This window comes from Bos javanicus, chromosome Y (genome assembly GCF_032452875.1).
Source record: "Bos javanicus breed banteng chromosome Y, ARS-OSU_banteng_1.0, whole genome shotgun sequence".
NCBI classification, from domain to species: domain Eukaryota; kingdom Metazoa; phylum Chordata; class Mammalia; order Artiodactyla; family Bovidae; genus Bos; species Bos javanicus.
The window spans coordinates 746,403-760,908 of record NC_083898.1 but is presented as its reverse complement, the minus strand read 5'-3'; the positions used below and the strand labels follow the sequence as shown (position 1 = coordinate 760,908).

The following is a 14,506-nucleotide window of genomic DNA, read 5'->3' as shown; positions in this document are numbered from 1 at the left end:
AAGGACTGATGCTGAAGCTGAAGCTCTAATACTTTGACTACCTGATGTGAAGAGGTGTCTCATTAGGAAAGACCCTAATGCAGGGCAAGATTTGGGCAGGAGAAGGGGATGACAGAGGATGAGATGGCTGGATGGCATCACTGACTCAATGGACATGAGTTTGAGCAAGCCCTTAGCGATGGTAGAGGACAAAGGAGCTTGATGTGCTGTAGCCCATGGGGTTGCTAAGAGTTGGACACGACTTGGCCAACTTGAACAACAAATCTATATGTGACTTTTCATGATTGCTTTCTTTCACTCAACTGTATGTTTTCAAGGATAATTCATGTTGCCCCATGAACTGGTACTTTATTCCTTCTGAGTTAATAATATTCCACTGTAGGCATGTAGCTGTTTTGGTTTAGCTATTCAGGTGGGTGGATAATTGGTTTGTTTCTACTTTTTTAACTGTGAGTATATTGTGAACGCTGGTGTACAGATGTCTGTTTGAATCTCTGATTTTAATCCTGTTTGATTTATACCTTGGAGTAGAATTGCTGGGTCATCTAGTGATTGTGTTTTATTTCTTTGTATTATTTCTTTGCGATTTCACCAAATTGTTTTTTACAGTGGTTGCAACATTGTATTGTCTCACCAACAGTAGGTAAAGGTTATTAAAGTTTTTGCATGCCTTCACCAATACTCTCTCCACCCTGTTACCGTAGCCATCATACTAGATGCAAAGTGCTGTCTCATGGTTTTAATATTGGATTTCTTTGATGACTAAATGTAAACATCTTCTCATGGATATCGTCCTTTTCTTTATATTTACCAAAATATCTTTTTAAGTCCTTTGTACATTTTTTTCTTTTGTATTGGAATATAGCCAGTTAACAATGTTGTAATAGTTTCAGGTGGGCAGCGAAGGGACTCAGCCATGCATATACGTATATCCATTCTCCCCCAAACTCCGCCCCCACCCCATCCAGGCTGCCACTTGACGTTGGGCAGAGTTCCGTCTTGCTGTACAGCACATCCTTGTTGGTCATCCATATAGCATCCTAAGTTAGTTGGTTATCCTCTTCACCATTCTGGGTTAGCAGTTCTTTTCTTTCAAAATGTAAAGTGTTTTATGCCTGTTCTGTCTATAATTTCAAATGGGAAATCATTTGTTTTCTTTTTTCATGGGAAATCATTTCTTTTTGATTTTTTTTTTTTGGTTGTGGTGTGTGCCATGAAGGATCTTAGTTCCCTGACCAGGGATGAAACCTCCTACCTTTGCTGTGGAAATGAGGAATCTTAACCATTGGACCACCAGGGAAGCTTGCTTTTCCAATTTAGTAGATGTACTTTTTCGCTGGCATGTTTGAAGATCATTGTTTCATATGTGTTTTATGATGGGACTTGAGAGTAATGTTTCATTTTTATTTTTTTGTGTATCTCGTTTGGTTTACTCACTTCCTTTAATTTGTTGATATGTCTGTTGACAAATTTATAGAAGTTTCAAACATTTTTTTGTTTGTTTCAGCTGTATCTCCATTCCTTTCAGGTTGTAGATCACAGATTTTATATTCTTGTTACTTACTGTAAGTCCTTAAGGGTTTTTAGATTTTTATGTCTTTTTTTTTTTCCTCTGTTTTTTCTTTTTTTCTCGTTGTTTTTATTCAGTAATTTCTCATGTTCTGTGCATTAGTTGAGTGATTCTTAATTATAGTTGTATTGTACCTCTGAAGACATCAAGTGAGTTCTTTACTTTGGTAATTGTGTATCAGTTTTGACTTTACATTTTGTTGTGCTGTTGCTAAGTAGTGTCCACCGACTCTTTGTGACCCCATGTACTGCCTCACACCAGGCTTCCCTGTCCTTCAGTATCTCCTGGAGTTTGTTCAAATTCATGATGATTAATGGTTAGATAGGTGATGCTATCTAACATGTCGTTCTCCGCTGCCCCCTTTTCCTGCCCTCAGTCTTTGCCAGCGTCAGAATTTTTCCCAACAAGTCAGTTCTGCACGTAAGGTGGCCAAAGTATATTGGTGCTTCAGTTTGAGCATCAGTCCTTACAGTGAATATTCAGGGTTGATTTCTTTCAGGATGGACTAGTTTGATCTGTTTGCTTTGCAAGGGACTCTGCAGAGTCTTTTCCAGCACCACAGTTCAAAGACATCAATTTTTCAGTGCTCAGTCTTCTTTGTGGTCCAGTTGTGACATCTGTACATGACTACTGGAAAAACTGTAGCTTTGACTAGATGGACCTCTGTTGGCAGGGTGACGTCTCTGCTGTTTAATATGCTGTCTAGATTTGTCATAGCTGTTATTCCAAGGAGCAAGCGTCTTTTAGTTTCTTGGCTGCTATCACTATCCTATGTGATTTTCTAGCCCAAGAAAATATAATCTGTCTTGCTTACACTTTTTCCCCTTGTACTTGTCATGAAGTAATGGGACCGTGATCTTAGTTTTTTTAATGTTGAGTTTCAAGCCAGCGTTTTCACACTTATTTTTTCACCCTCATTAGGAGGCTGTTTTGCTTTTCTTTGCTTTCTGCCATTAGACTAGTATTGTCTGCATAGGTGAGGTTACTGATATTTCTCCCTGAAGTCTTGATTCCAACTTGGGATTCATCCATCCTGTTCTAGAAGTCTGTACTTTTCACTGTTTCTGTTAGAGTTATTTATTTAAGGTAATACTTTTTCTTTGGAGTTTCACTGCAGTTCAGCAGTTTTTATTTAAATGTTTTCTGTCTTGCCCTTTTCCTTTTTGTCTTAGTCCTTTATTTAGGGGAGAATGTTCTTTGAGAGTGCTTATCAAGTGGTACAAGTGGTAAAGAATCCACCTGCAATGCAGGAGACCTGAATTCAGTCCCTGCATTGGCAAGATCCCCTGGAGGAGGAAATGGCAACCTTCTGCAGTATTCTTTCCTGGGAAATCCCATGGACAGAGGAGCCTGGAGGCCTAACAGTTCATGGACTGTTTAAGTCCACAAAGGGTTGAACATAACTCAGCTACTTCATGAGTGGATGTGTGTATTTGTGTGTGTGTGTTCCTCCCTGCCTGTTGGCCTTCCCATGTTGCTGCCTTCTGTTCTAAATCTAGGCTATATGAAGTAAAGAGAATACACTAAACACACTGCAGTATTATTCCTCAGGGTTTTATGCTTTTGTCTGTTCTTTTCTTCTTAAATTGTATGTAAATATGCATTCTGCTGCTGCTAAGTCACTTTAGTCCTGTCTCACTTTTTGCTACCCATGAAATGTATCCCACCCAGGTCCTCTGTCCACGGTACTCTCCAGGCAAGAATACCAGAACGGATTAACATTTCCTTCTCCAGAGGATCTTTGCAACTCAGGGATTGAGCTCACGTCTCTTACCTTTCCTGCATTGGCAGGCAGATTCTTTACTACTTGCACCACTTGCAAAGCCACTGAACCCACAAAGCTATCTACAAAAGCAGGCTCCTGCTCAGGACACTCTTGACTGCAGAACCAGACAACGTCCAAGCATGACAGCTCTGCATACATATCCAAGGGCATACGTGTGCTGGTGCATGATCCTGGTCCTGTGGGAGACTGGCTTGACCAGCCTTCATGGGCAGACCTGGAGAACATTTCAGGAGGGGTTTCTCCTAGGGAGAAGGTGTAGATCTAAGCTCCCAGAGCTGCCTCCCCAAAGCTGGGGGTCACTCTTGAGTGCCGATCTGCTTCCTCAGCAGACACAGGAGCTGGTCTCCAGTAAGTCTTGATAATAAACCGCCACTTCGGATGATGAGATGGGCCCCCTCCTGCAGTTGGGCATGCATACTTGTGTACTTAATAGTGTGCCACATTTCTTTTATGCTCTACTTATTTTTCTTTCTTTTCTTCATCATTTTTATGACATCATTTCTTATTATGCCTTTTTTACTTTTGTCAGTTCAGATCTGCTGTTGCAGTGCGTGTTTCTCTCTCCCTCATGTTGTTTTTTGATACTAAAATTTTCTTCATTTTTCAGAATTTTTTCCTCGCAAAATTAATGATCAGACATTGTGTTCTTAATTTTTTTCCCTTTGAAATGATGATTTCCTTCTTATTTTGGATATTATCTGTTTTGAAATCCTTTGTCACTCCAGTATCTCTCCATGATAGTTTCCATTTTTTGATTTTTGATTTTCACTTTATTTTGTCTTCCGTTTTATGAGAGAGAGTTTCCCATGGAAATCTGTACACGTTAGATATATTTTATACCAACTATGATGTATTGCCTTTCTATAACTTTCCCCAACCATACCACCCTCCCATACAGGTTTTTGTTTGCTTGTTTTTATTTATTAATGGAATTTTCAGTACTGTTATATTTCTTGTTGTGTGCAATCTCATTGTTTCTCAGAGGGTGCATTCTTTGCTAATAAAGTCTTCTGGTTTTAATAGTGTTCCCTTAAGTGTTTGTTTTACTAATGTTTTTATTATGTTTATAGCATGTCTGCCTGTATTTCTTGGCATTCAAATATTAATATTGACTGTTTGTTGGCTTATGGTTGTATGTTTTGTTTTTTAACTATGACTTTGTCTGTTGGTCTTGTCTGATTAGATGAATTCCTGTTTTAGTCCCACACTGTGCTCTTTGGACATGCAGTTTTGTTTTGTTTTTTTGTGGGGTTTTTGTGGGTTTCTTTTTTTTTTTTTTTGGTGATCTTCCAGGATTGTTTATACTTTTGGATGTTCTTTCATGTGTGTATATTTTCCTAGTTCTCTGAATTAAATTTATGGTCAGTTTATAGGTTAGATATTTGCTTTCTGAGAACTACCAACCTCCATCTTCTTAATTACCTAATTATTATAGTCTCCATTCTCCAAAGTTTTTAACAATACTATTAATCTTCAACTTCTCTAATGTCTTTTCCATATAAAATCAGTTACTCAGGGACTATAGCTGAGAACCTCTGCATTAGTTTTCCAGGACTGGAGTGTGGGATAGTGACCTTCTTGTCTTGGAATGATCTCTGATTTACTAGCAGCTGTTAGGTACCTCACCTCTTCTGACATGGTCTGCCTCTGAGTATGATGTTGCTAAAAGCGATTGGAGGCCAGTGTTTTTCTCTTCTGTCTATTCTTCCATATGCCATGAATGTGAGCTTGTAGAGCACATTAGCCTGAGCTATCATTTGCACTTGATTGTAATAAAGCTTCGCAACATACTGTTGACTTGGGGAAAGAGATTGTCAGCCTTTTCTCGCCTGAAGGAGGATATTTAAAATTTAAAATCAGAACTTAGGCTGGTTTTTAAGGCAACATAAAGTTTTTAACCCCTTTACATAAAAAGTATGGTTGTTGAATCATATGATAAGAGTATGTGTAAGTTATGTAAGAAACTAATCAATTGTTTGTTTTTTGGTTTTATCATGTTACATTCTCTAGGAATGAGTGACAATCCTGTTGTTCTATATCCTCATTAGTATATGGTACTGTCAGTATTTTTGATGTTGATTTTTCTAAATAAGTGTATAGTTTTAATTTGTCTTTCCCTGATGACATGTTATGTGATCCATCTTTTCATATGATTTATTTGTTGTCAGTATATTTTCTTTGGTGAAACGTTAAACTCTGTGGTCCATTTTTAGTCAGATGTTCTTGCCATGGCTGAGTTTTAAGAGTTCTTCGTATAGTTTTAAAAGAAGATACATTTGTTATTTTTCTGATCAAGGTGCAATGATTTTTTAAATCTTAAGCAGCTATGAAAAAAATATTCAAGGAAATTAAATATAGCAAATTAAACTGTTAGGTTTCTACTATATTTTTGTTGTTCAGTTCCCAAGTAGTATCCGACTCTTTGCAACCCCGTGAACTGCGGCACACCACAATTTTCTGTTCTACACTATCTTCCTAAGTGTGCTCAAACCTATGTCCGCTGAGTCACTGATAACAATATTCAACCGTCTTGTCCTCTGTTGTCCCATTTTCCTCCTTCCCTCTATTTTTCCCAGCATCAGGGTCTTTTCCAGTGAGTCAACTCTTGGCATCATGTGGCCAGAGTATTAGAGCTTCAGCTTCAGCATTAGTCCTTTCAATAAATTTTTTTTTTTCCTTTCAATAAATATTCACAGTTGATTTCCTTTAGGATGGACTGATTGGATCTCCTTGCTGTCCAGGGGACTTTCAAGAGTCTTTTCCAGCACCACAGTTTCAAAAGCATCAATTCTTTGGCAGTCAGCATTCTTTATGGTCCAACTCTCACATCTTCTGCTTTGTATTAAACTTATGCTTAGTATGAATATAAACAAACAGAAAAACTGAAGTTTTACTAATAATGGTAACTGAAAAATTTTACCATAAATCTGAATACATGCATTTCAAAGTTTCACTGCTAGAAATTTTGTTAAGATCAGGTTAATCATTGGTAAAACCGATCATTGATTATGTATTCATAGTCTATGAATCATTAACTATGTATTTGGTTAAACAGAGGTTTGTTTAGTGTTTTCCATAGGATAGGATCTATCTGCACTTACTGTCTTTAACTTTATTTGAAACCACTTTATTGGATTGTACTGGACAGCTGTCATATCAGCTTGCATTGAAAAAAAATACACAAAAATTGGTGAGTTTTTGTGTAGCCATTTTATTGAAGATGGAAGGAAAAAAATAACACATTCGGCATATTATGCTTTATTGCCGGGGTCCAGCCCCGGCTGATCCAGGGTATTCGAAGGAGAGATGGCTTAGGCGACCTATTTATTTATTTATTTATCAAAGATATAAAGAATAATAGAATAAGGATAGCTCAGTAGGAAAATTCAGTGGAGAAAAGAAGCTGAGTAGCTTGGTTTATGCGGAAAATCAATATAACCCATGACACCAGGTTAGCCCTGACCATGGAGGCCGCAGGTGCCCTCTCTAATAGCGGAAGGTGCCCCACCTTAGACACCTTCTCGAGTGGGTCTTAGAAGCCCAGGCAAATAAATGGTCGCAGAGGATATCCGTGCTCCAGATGGAGAGTCAGCTGGAAGCTGAGGGGAAGAATGATATGGGGAGACCAAGCTTTGGTGAGCAAGGCCCGTAGCTTTATTTTCAACAGGGGTTTTTATACCCTAAGTTACACATAGAGGATAATAGGGGATGCAAAGTCAGCAGTCTTTGATCCTTATCAAAAACCAGTGTCTCTTTCCTGCAAATTTATCGTATACAAATGGTTTAGGTGATTTACATCATCTTCTGGCCAGAAGGCCTATTAACATTTTATGACTCTTGACAAGGACTGATCAACAAAGACTTATTTTCTCTAAGAGTAATTATTTTAAGGTTTGGCACCATCTTCCGAAGATAAAATTGCATTCCTGTAGGGCAGATGTGTAATGGGTTTACAGCAAAGGAAAGAATTTATTACCTTAAGGGTCTAAAGTTACTAACACCAAGGCCACTACTTATTTTTTCTACATACCAACTATATTAATTAATACATATTCAAGGATACAATTCAGGGGATGTGAAAACTTGGCAAAAAGCATTGGCTCATCAATGAAATCTTTTACTAGTTTTATTCTGACAGTTTCTAACTCTCTGACAGGCTCTAAGCTATTTGAATATCTTTAGCTTCCCGTGGCTGGGAGACTGTAAACAATCGTATACATAGCTGTAGGAGTCCAGGTAAACTTGTCAGGTGAGTTAGAGAGCCATCTGAGGGGTTTGGATTTAAACACTCCTAGTTGCCCAGGAACTTTATTAATTGGAGCTGTAAGTTAACTCTTTGTCAGAGAGAGCGAGATGGTGGTAGGGGACAGCCCCCAGTAAAGTCAGAGGTGAGAGCACAAAGCAATAAAGTAGGCAGACTCTGGTTTTTTGGGGGTAGATGCTCGAGAATATCCAGGGGGACTCCTGAGGCTCGATCTTGCCTTTGCGTATGCTGAGCCTCCTTCCTCATGACCTTTGTCACGAGTGGAATGCCTCACCAGCTCCCAGCACTTTATAATTTTAGGAAAGAAGAAAGTGAAACTGAAACACAAAAGATTCATGCAATGTGTGGGGAAGATGCTATTAATAATCAAACTTCTCAAAAGTGTTTTTTGATGTTTCTTACTGGAGATTTCTTATTGGACCATTCTCTACATTTGGGTAGACCAGTTGAAGTTGCTAGTGGTCAAATCCAAGACATTAGTTGAGAACAATCAGCATTATACCCCACAGGAAATAGCCAACATACTCAGTGTATCATAATCAACTGTTGAAAATCATTGGCACAGGCTTGCTTACGTGAATTGCTTTGATGTTTGAGTTCCACATAAGTTAAGTGAAAAAACCCTCTTGACTGTATTTCCACCTGTAATTTTGTACTGAAACATCACAAAAACCTGAACCATGATCAATCACACCAAATGTTGGTCTTCTGGTAAAAATGATGTTGTGTATATGATGAAATTGGAAGAGAGTCCTTTATTATGAACCTCTTCTGGAAAATCAAATGATTAATTCCATCAAGTGGTGTTCCCAGTCAGATCAACTGAAAGCAGCACTTGATGAAAAGGATCCAGAATTAGTCAACAGAATGCATTATCTTCCATCAGGATTGCAGGAAGACTGCATGGTTGTTGGATGACCAGACACAAACACAGCTTGCCTGGAAAGTTCTGATTCATCCACCATGTTCATCAGACATTGTACATTCAGATTTCCACTTATTTCTGTTTTTACAAATTTCTCTTAATGAAGAAAATTTGAATTCCCTTTGGTATGAAAAAAGCCCCTGAAACAGTCCCTTGATCAAGAAGATAAAAAGTTTTAGGAAGATGGAATTTTGAAGTTGCCTGAAAGATTGAAGATAGTGGAACAAAACAGTGAACACATTGTTCTATAAAGTTCTTTGTAAACCTGAGAAATGGATTTTTTGTTTTTACTTAACCAGAGAAACTTTTTTGGCCAACCCCATGTAATATGATATAATCTGGAAAATATTGGATAATCAACTTTTAAATAAATTTATGTCAGGATAAGGGTGACAGTTCTGCCAGGCTGTGAACCACAGAGCTCCCATACTAATTCCTAGAAGCAAAGACTACTGTGTCACACCACTTTGTGGTAAAACAGATGCTAAGTTTTCATACTTTTCTGTAGGAAATGGTCAGTTATAAATACTGAAACAGTTGTAGAAATTCATGTTTACCAAGTGCAGTGTAAGAACTGACTACACAGAAAGTTCCTGTGTAATTTTCCCACAAATTCACAAACTTGTAGGAGAACAGATATAAGGAATTCCTAATCCAAACATGTTGTAGATACTAAAGGGATATCAGATCAGATCAGATCAGGTCAGTCGCTCAGTCATTTCCGACTCTTTGTGACCCCATGAATCGCAGCACGCCAGGCCTCCCTGTCCAACACCAACTCCCGGAGTTCACTGAGACTCACGTCCATCGAGTCAGTGATGCCATCCAGCCATCTCATCCTCTGTCGTCCCCCTCTCCTCTTGCCCCCAATCCCTCCCAGCATCAGAGTCTCCGATGAGTCAGCTCTTCGCATGAGATGGCCAAAGTATTGAAGTTTCAGCTTTAGCATCATTCCTTCCAAAGAAATCCCAGGGCTGATCTCCTTCAGAATGGACTGGTTGGATCTCCTTGCAGTCCAAGGGACTCTCAGGAGTCTTCTCCAACACAACAGTTCAAAAACATCAGTTCTTCGGCGCTCAGCCTTCTTCACAGTCCAACTCTCACATCCATACATGACCACAGGAAAAACCATAGCCTTAACTAGACAGACCTTTGTTGGCAATGTAATGTCTCTGCTTTTGAATATGCTATCTATGTTGGTCATAACTTTCCTTCCAAGGAGTAAGCATCTTTTAATTTAATGGCTGCAGTCACCATCTGCAGTGATTTTGGAGCCCAGAAAAATAAAGTCTGACACTGTTTCCACTGTTTGCCCATTTCCCATGAAATGATCGACCGGATGCCATGATCTTCGTTTTCTGAATGTTGAGCTTTAAGCCAACTTTTTCACTGTCCACTTTCACTTTCATCAAGAGGTTTTTTAGTTCCTCTTCACTTTCTGCCATAGGGTGGTGTCATCTGTATATCTGAGGTTATTGATATTTCTCCCACATATACTAAAAAGTTTTGCTTACAGAATGTATGTAGTATAAAAGGAATATTCATTTTGAATAAAAGCAAGAAGTGCCTAGTACCTTCTTTGTTTTATGAACACCATAACTAACATGAAGTTAGACTTAAATTCACTGTCTACTCCTGTGACATCCCCCGCCCCCGAAAAAAAAAGATTAAAAATTTGATTTGTTTTACTACATACTTGAAAAAAGGAAATGTAAAAGTGTTAGTCTGTCAGTCATCACCAACTCTTTATGATCCCATGATACTGGAGAGGGATGCCATGTTCTCCTTTAGGGGATCTTCCCAACTTAGGGACTGAACCTGCATCTTCTGCATGGCAGGTGGGTTCTTTTTTTTTTAATTAATTAATTTTAATTGGAGGCTAATTACTTTACAGTATTGTGGTGGTTTTGGCATACATCAACATGAATCTGCCGTGGGTGCACATGGGTCGCCGCATCCTGAACCCTCTCTCCCACCTCCCTCACTACCCCATCCCTTTGGGTTGTCTCAGAGCACCAGCTTTGAGTGCCCTGCTTCATGCATCAAAGTTGCACTGGTCTTCTATTTCACATATGGTAATATATGTGTTTTAGTGCTACTCTCTCAAATTATCCCACTCCCACTGAGTCCCAAAGTCTGTTCTATACATCTGTGTCTTTTTTTGGCAGGTGGGTTCTTTACCATCTGAGTCACCAGGAAAGCAAGGCTGACCTGGACCTCAAGCAATACTTGTCAGCCATCAGTTGAGATGTAATCATGAAAGATTAAAATTGCCTTAAAAGGGGTTGTGATATCAGTTATCAGAGCACTATGATTTAAAGGATCCCTTCAGTATTAGAGTTAACTTTCTCTGTCATAAATCTTTCTAATGTCATCGAAAACCTCATCAACAGTTTCTGAAGCATCTTGTTCTCTTGACTTTCCCTTTTCTTTATGTATATCAGTAATTGTCTTTGGTGACTGAAGGTAAGTTTGAATTACCTTTTCCAAAGTGTTTCTGTTGTCATCATTCCTGTTGCTACTCTTTCCCCTCTCAAAACATCAGTCAATACAGATACTGTTATTACAGTAAAAGATCAGAACAAAAGATACATCAGCCTTCTTATCCATATTTTTTTATCTTAAAGCTTTAATTTTCTGCAGTTTGAAAATAGTATACCTCAGTGTAGTTTTTTGATGTGGACATTTTACATGCTTGATATTCTTTATGCTTCCTGGATATATGGCTTATTGCCTTATATTAATTTTGGGGAAATTCTCATTCATTGTTCCAAATAATTTCTATGCTCTCTTTATCATTTGATAGTATCATATTTCTTTATCTTTTGTTAGTAACACAGTTATACCTTTTCTAATTGTCCCACAACCCTGTGAATTTTTTTCTTTTTTTCTCCTCAGTGTTCCCTTTTTTTTGTTTTTTGATATGTCCTCTATGTCAGATATTCATTCTTCAGCAGTATACAACCACCTACTCGTCTTGTAATCTTTTTTTACAATGTTTCTGATCTTTTACATTTCTGCTTGAAAGTGTTGTCCTTCCTGTTCTCTACTTACATTGTTTCAGCATTCTAGTCTACTGTCCACTTTTTATATATTGTTTAGATATTCTTCATGTATTAGTCATAGTCACTTTAAATTCCCTGATCTGGTCATTTCAGCATCATTGTTACACCTGGTTCTGATGTTTGCTGTTCCTCTTTCTGCTCCTTCTCTCTCTGCTTCCTTCTCTTCCTCTTTCATGTGAGTTGTGTGTGACTTGTAATATTTTCTTGATATCTGACCTTGGTATTCCAGGTATAAAGAAGCTCTGTTAATAGGCCTTCACTAATGGTGTACAGGACGTTGGCATAGAGGAAAGTGTCCTCAGTCTCAGTCTTTTTAGTTAGTCTATGCCTTTGTAAAGTGAACTACATAAAAATTTCTTGGTTGTTTTTTTTCTCTCTAGAATAGATAGGATGATTGGAGTGGCCTGGGGTTGAATATCTACTTTAAATTTCCCAGTTGTTAAGAAGGACAGAATGCTCTTGGCTATTTAAAAAGTTGTTTCTTTTTCATAATTAGCAAGGACCTATGATACAGCACAGAGAATTAACTCTGCACATTGAACTCTGCTCAATACTCTGATAACCTTATTGTTACCAGGTGGAAGGATGAGGGAAGGGATAGTTAGGGAATCTGGGATGGACATGGACACACTGCTGCATTTAACATGGAGAACCAACAAGGACCTGCTGTCCAGCACAGGGAACTCTGCTCAATACTCTGTAATAACCTTATTGTTCCCCGGGGGAAAGGATGGGGGAAGGGATAGTCAGGGAGTTTGGGATGGACATGGACACACTGCTGTGTTTAGAATCGAGAACCAGCAAGGACCTGCTGTACAGCGCAGGTAAGTCTGCTCAATATCATATACAGCCTGAATGGAAGGAGAGATTGGGGGAGAATGGAAACCTGTGTATGATGGTGAGTCCCTTCACTGTTCACCTGAAAGGAACACATCATTTTGTAAATCAGCTATACCCCAATACAAAGAAAAAAGTTTTTAAAAATTGTTCTTTTTTCCATTATTTTCTCAGAAGCTTGTGGAGATTTTTCTCAGACAGACATTATGGGAATCTGATTGGGCCCCTATAAGTCTCACAGTGTTGTGTGGCACATTGTTGTGGGGCTACTCCTCTGTCTAGGAGCCCAGGGATGTTTCAGATTACAGGCATACTACAGTGAACTTTTGTAGCCTGACCCTTGTTTCTAGGGTAATTTTTCTCAGTTAATGACTGCTCTCGTACCCTATGTTAGCTTTAGTCTTTTAAATTCTTGTTGTAAAAACAAACATTTTAAGTCATTTTGTTCTTGAGACTTAAAATGGGAGTGTGGTGTATGAGAAGATTGTCATAAATACTATTGTCTTTTAAACATACATTTGGTTATTTTGAAATTCCAATTATTGTAACTTTATGATAATATTTCTAAAAGCAAGTTTCCCTCATTAAACTTTTTTCCCCTTAACTCTGTGTAGTTATTTTCATGAAAGGGTACTCAGTAATGTTTATGAGACTGGAAGGAAGATATCTGAAATTCATAAAAATGTTTGTCCAAAATATGAAATTCTCAGTGGTACCGTACCCATATAAAATCTGTTCTTCCTTTTGTTACTTCAATATTCTCATTTTACTTTGACTTTAAGGCAGTTTTCTTTCCTACTTGTATTTTATTCTAAACATTCTCCCTTTGGAACTTTAACAAATGAATCAAAGACATTTTTATTTCCCTGGAGTAATATGCGGTTTCCTGTTTTTAGTTTTTAAAAATTATCCCACTAACTCTAATATGCTTATGTGACTTCATATTGACCTTTTTACCTTATATAAGCCCCTTTTTACCTTATATAAGCCCCTTTTTAGGCAGACAAGAGCCTTTTTTTATGTCATTCCAGCCTTTTAATGCCTTCAGATGATTTAGAGAGCATGGGAATAGCCATCTTGGAATGAAATTGAAGCTAGTAGCTCAAGATAATGTTGATTCTTTGAAGGGAAGCACCAGAAACAAGAGTTTGTTAGAGCTGTGGTTTTATTTTTCTGAAAAGTGATGCATTTTGAGAAAATTCATTATATATGTAAAAACAGTCTTAGAAACTTTCTATGAGACTTGACTAATGAAGGAAATCAAGTGAATTAAATTGTCAAGATTTTATATTTGTTTGGGCTTCCTTGGTGACTCAGTGATAAAGAATACCGTGCCAGTGCAAGGCACACAGTTTCAATTGCTGATCTGGACAGATCTCACATGCCTTGGGGCAGTTAAGGCCATGTGCCACAGCTGTTGAGCCTGTGCACTGCAGCCTGAGAACTGCACCTAATGAAGCCCATGAGCTCTATAGCCCGTACTCCACAGCAAGAGAAGCCACTGGAATGAGAAACCCACATACAGCAACTAGAGAGTAGCCCCTGCCTTTGAAACTAAGAGAAAAGCCTATGCAGAAATGAAGAGCCAGCACAGCAATAAATAAATGAATATGTACATAATTTTTTTAAAAGAGGTGGAGCTTTAAAAAGTAGATTTTTACATTTAAGTGCAAGGATCTTGTTTGATAATTGTTTATATACTTGATCTCCTGTAGATAATTTTTTCTATTATAATTTATTTCTGTAGATGATTAAGTTGGTAGGGCATAAACCTTAAAGATTTACTGTTTTTAATAGTCCCTGTTTTGCTGAGAGGCAGGACTGATGGGCAGTTTATATTAAAATATTAATATCTGTGTTATGAATTTTTGAATAGGATGTAATTTGACTAATTATTTTTCCTTTTTCAGCATTATCTGCATATCAGAGATACTACAGTTTGCAATCTGACTACTGGAAGGTTTGTATACATTTGAATGCCAATTTTGTTTTCTTATTTTGGGGCAAATCATTAACTATACTAATGTTAAGTAGGAAATGTGGTAGGAGAGAAAGGTAT

At 37.9% G+C, this 14,506-nt stretch overlaps 1 protein-coding gene across 1 annotated transcript in view; it reads left to right on the top strand.

The window, feature by feature from the left end:
* Positions 1-14,506, top strand: part of LOC133243828 (lysine-specific demethylase 6A-like) — a 185,273-nt gene that overhangs the window by 34,678 nt on the left and 136,089 nt on the right. Inside the window, exon 4 of the mRNA XM_061410557.1 lies at positions 14,358-14,407. Within this exon, the coding sequence (XP_061266541.1) occupies positions 14,358-14,407 (50 nt within the window). The remainder of the gene's footprint in view (positions 1-14,357; positions 14,408-14,506) is intronic.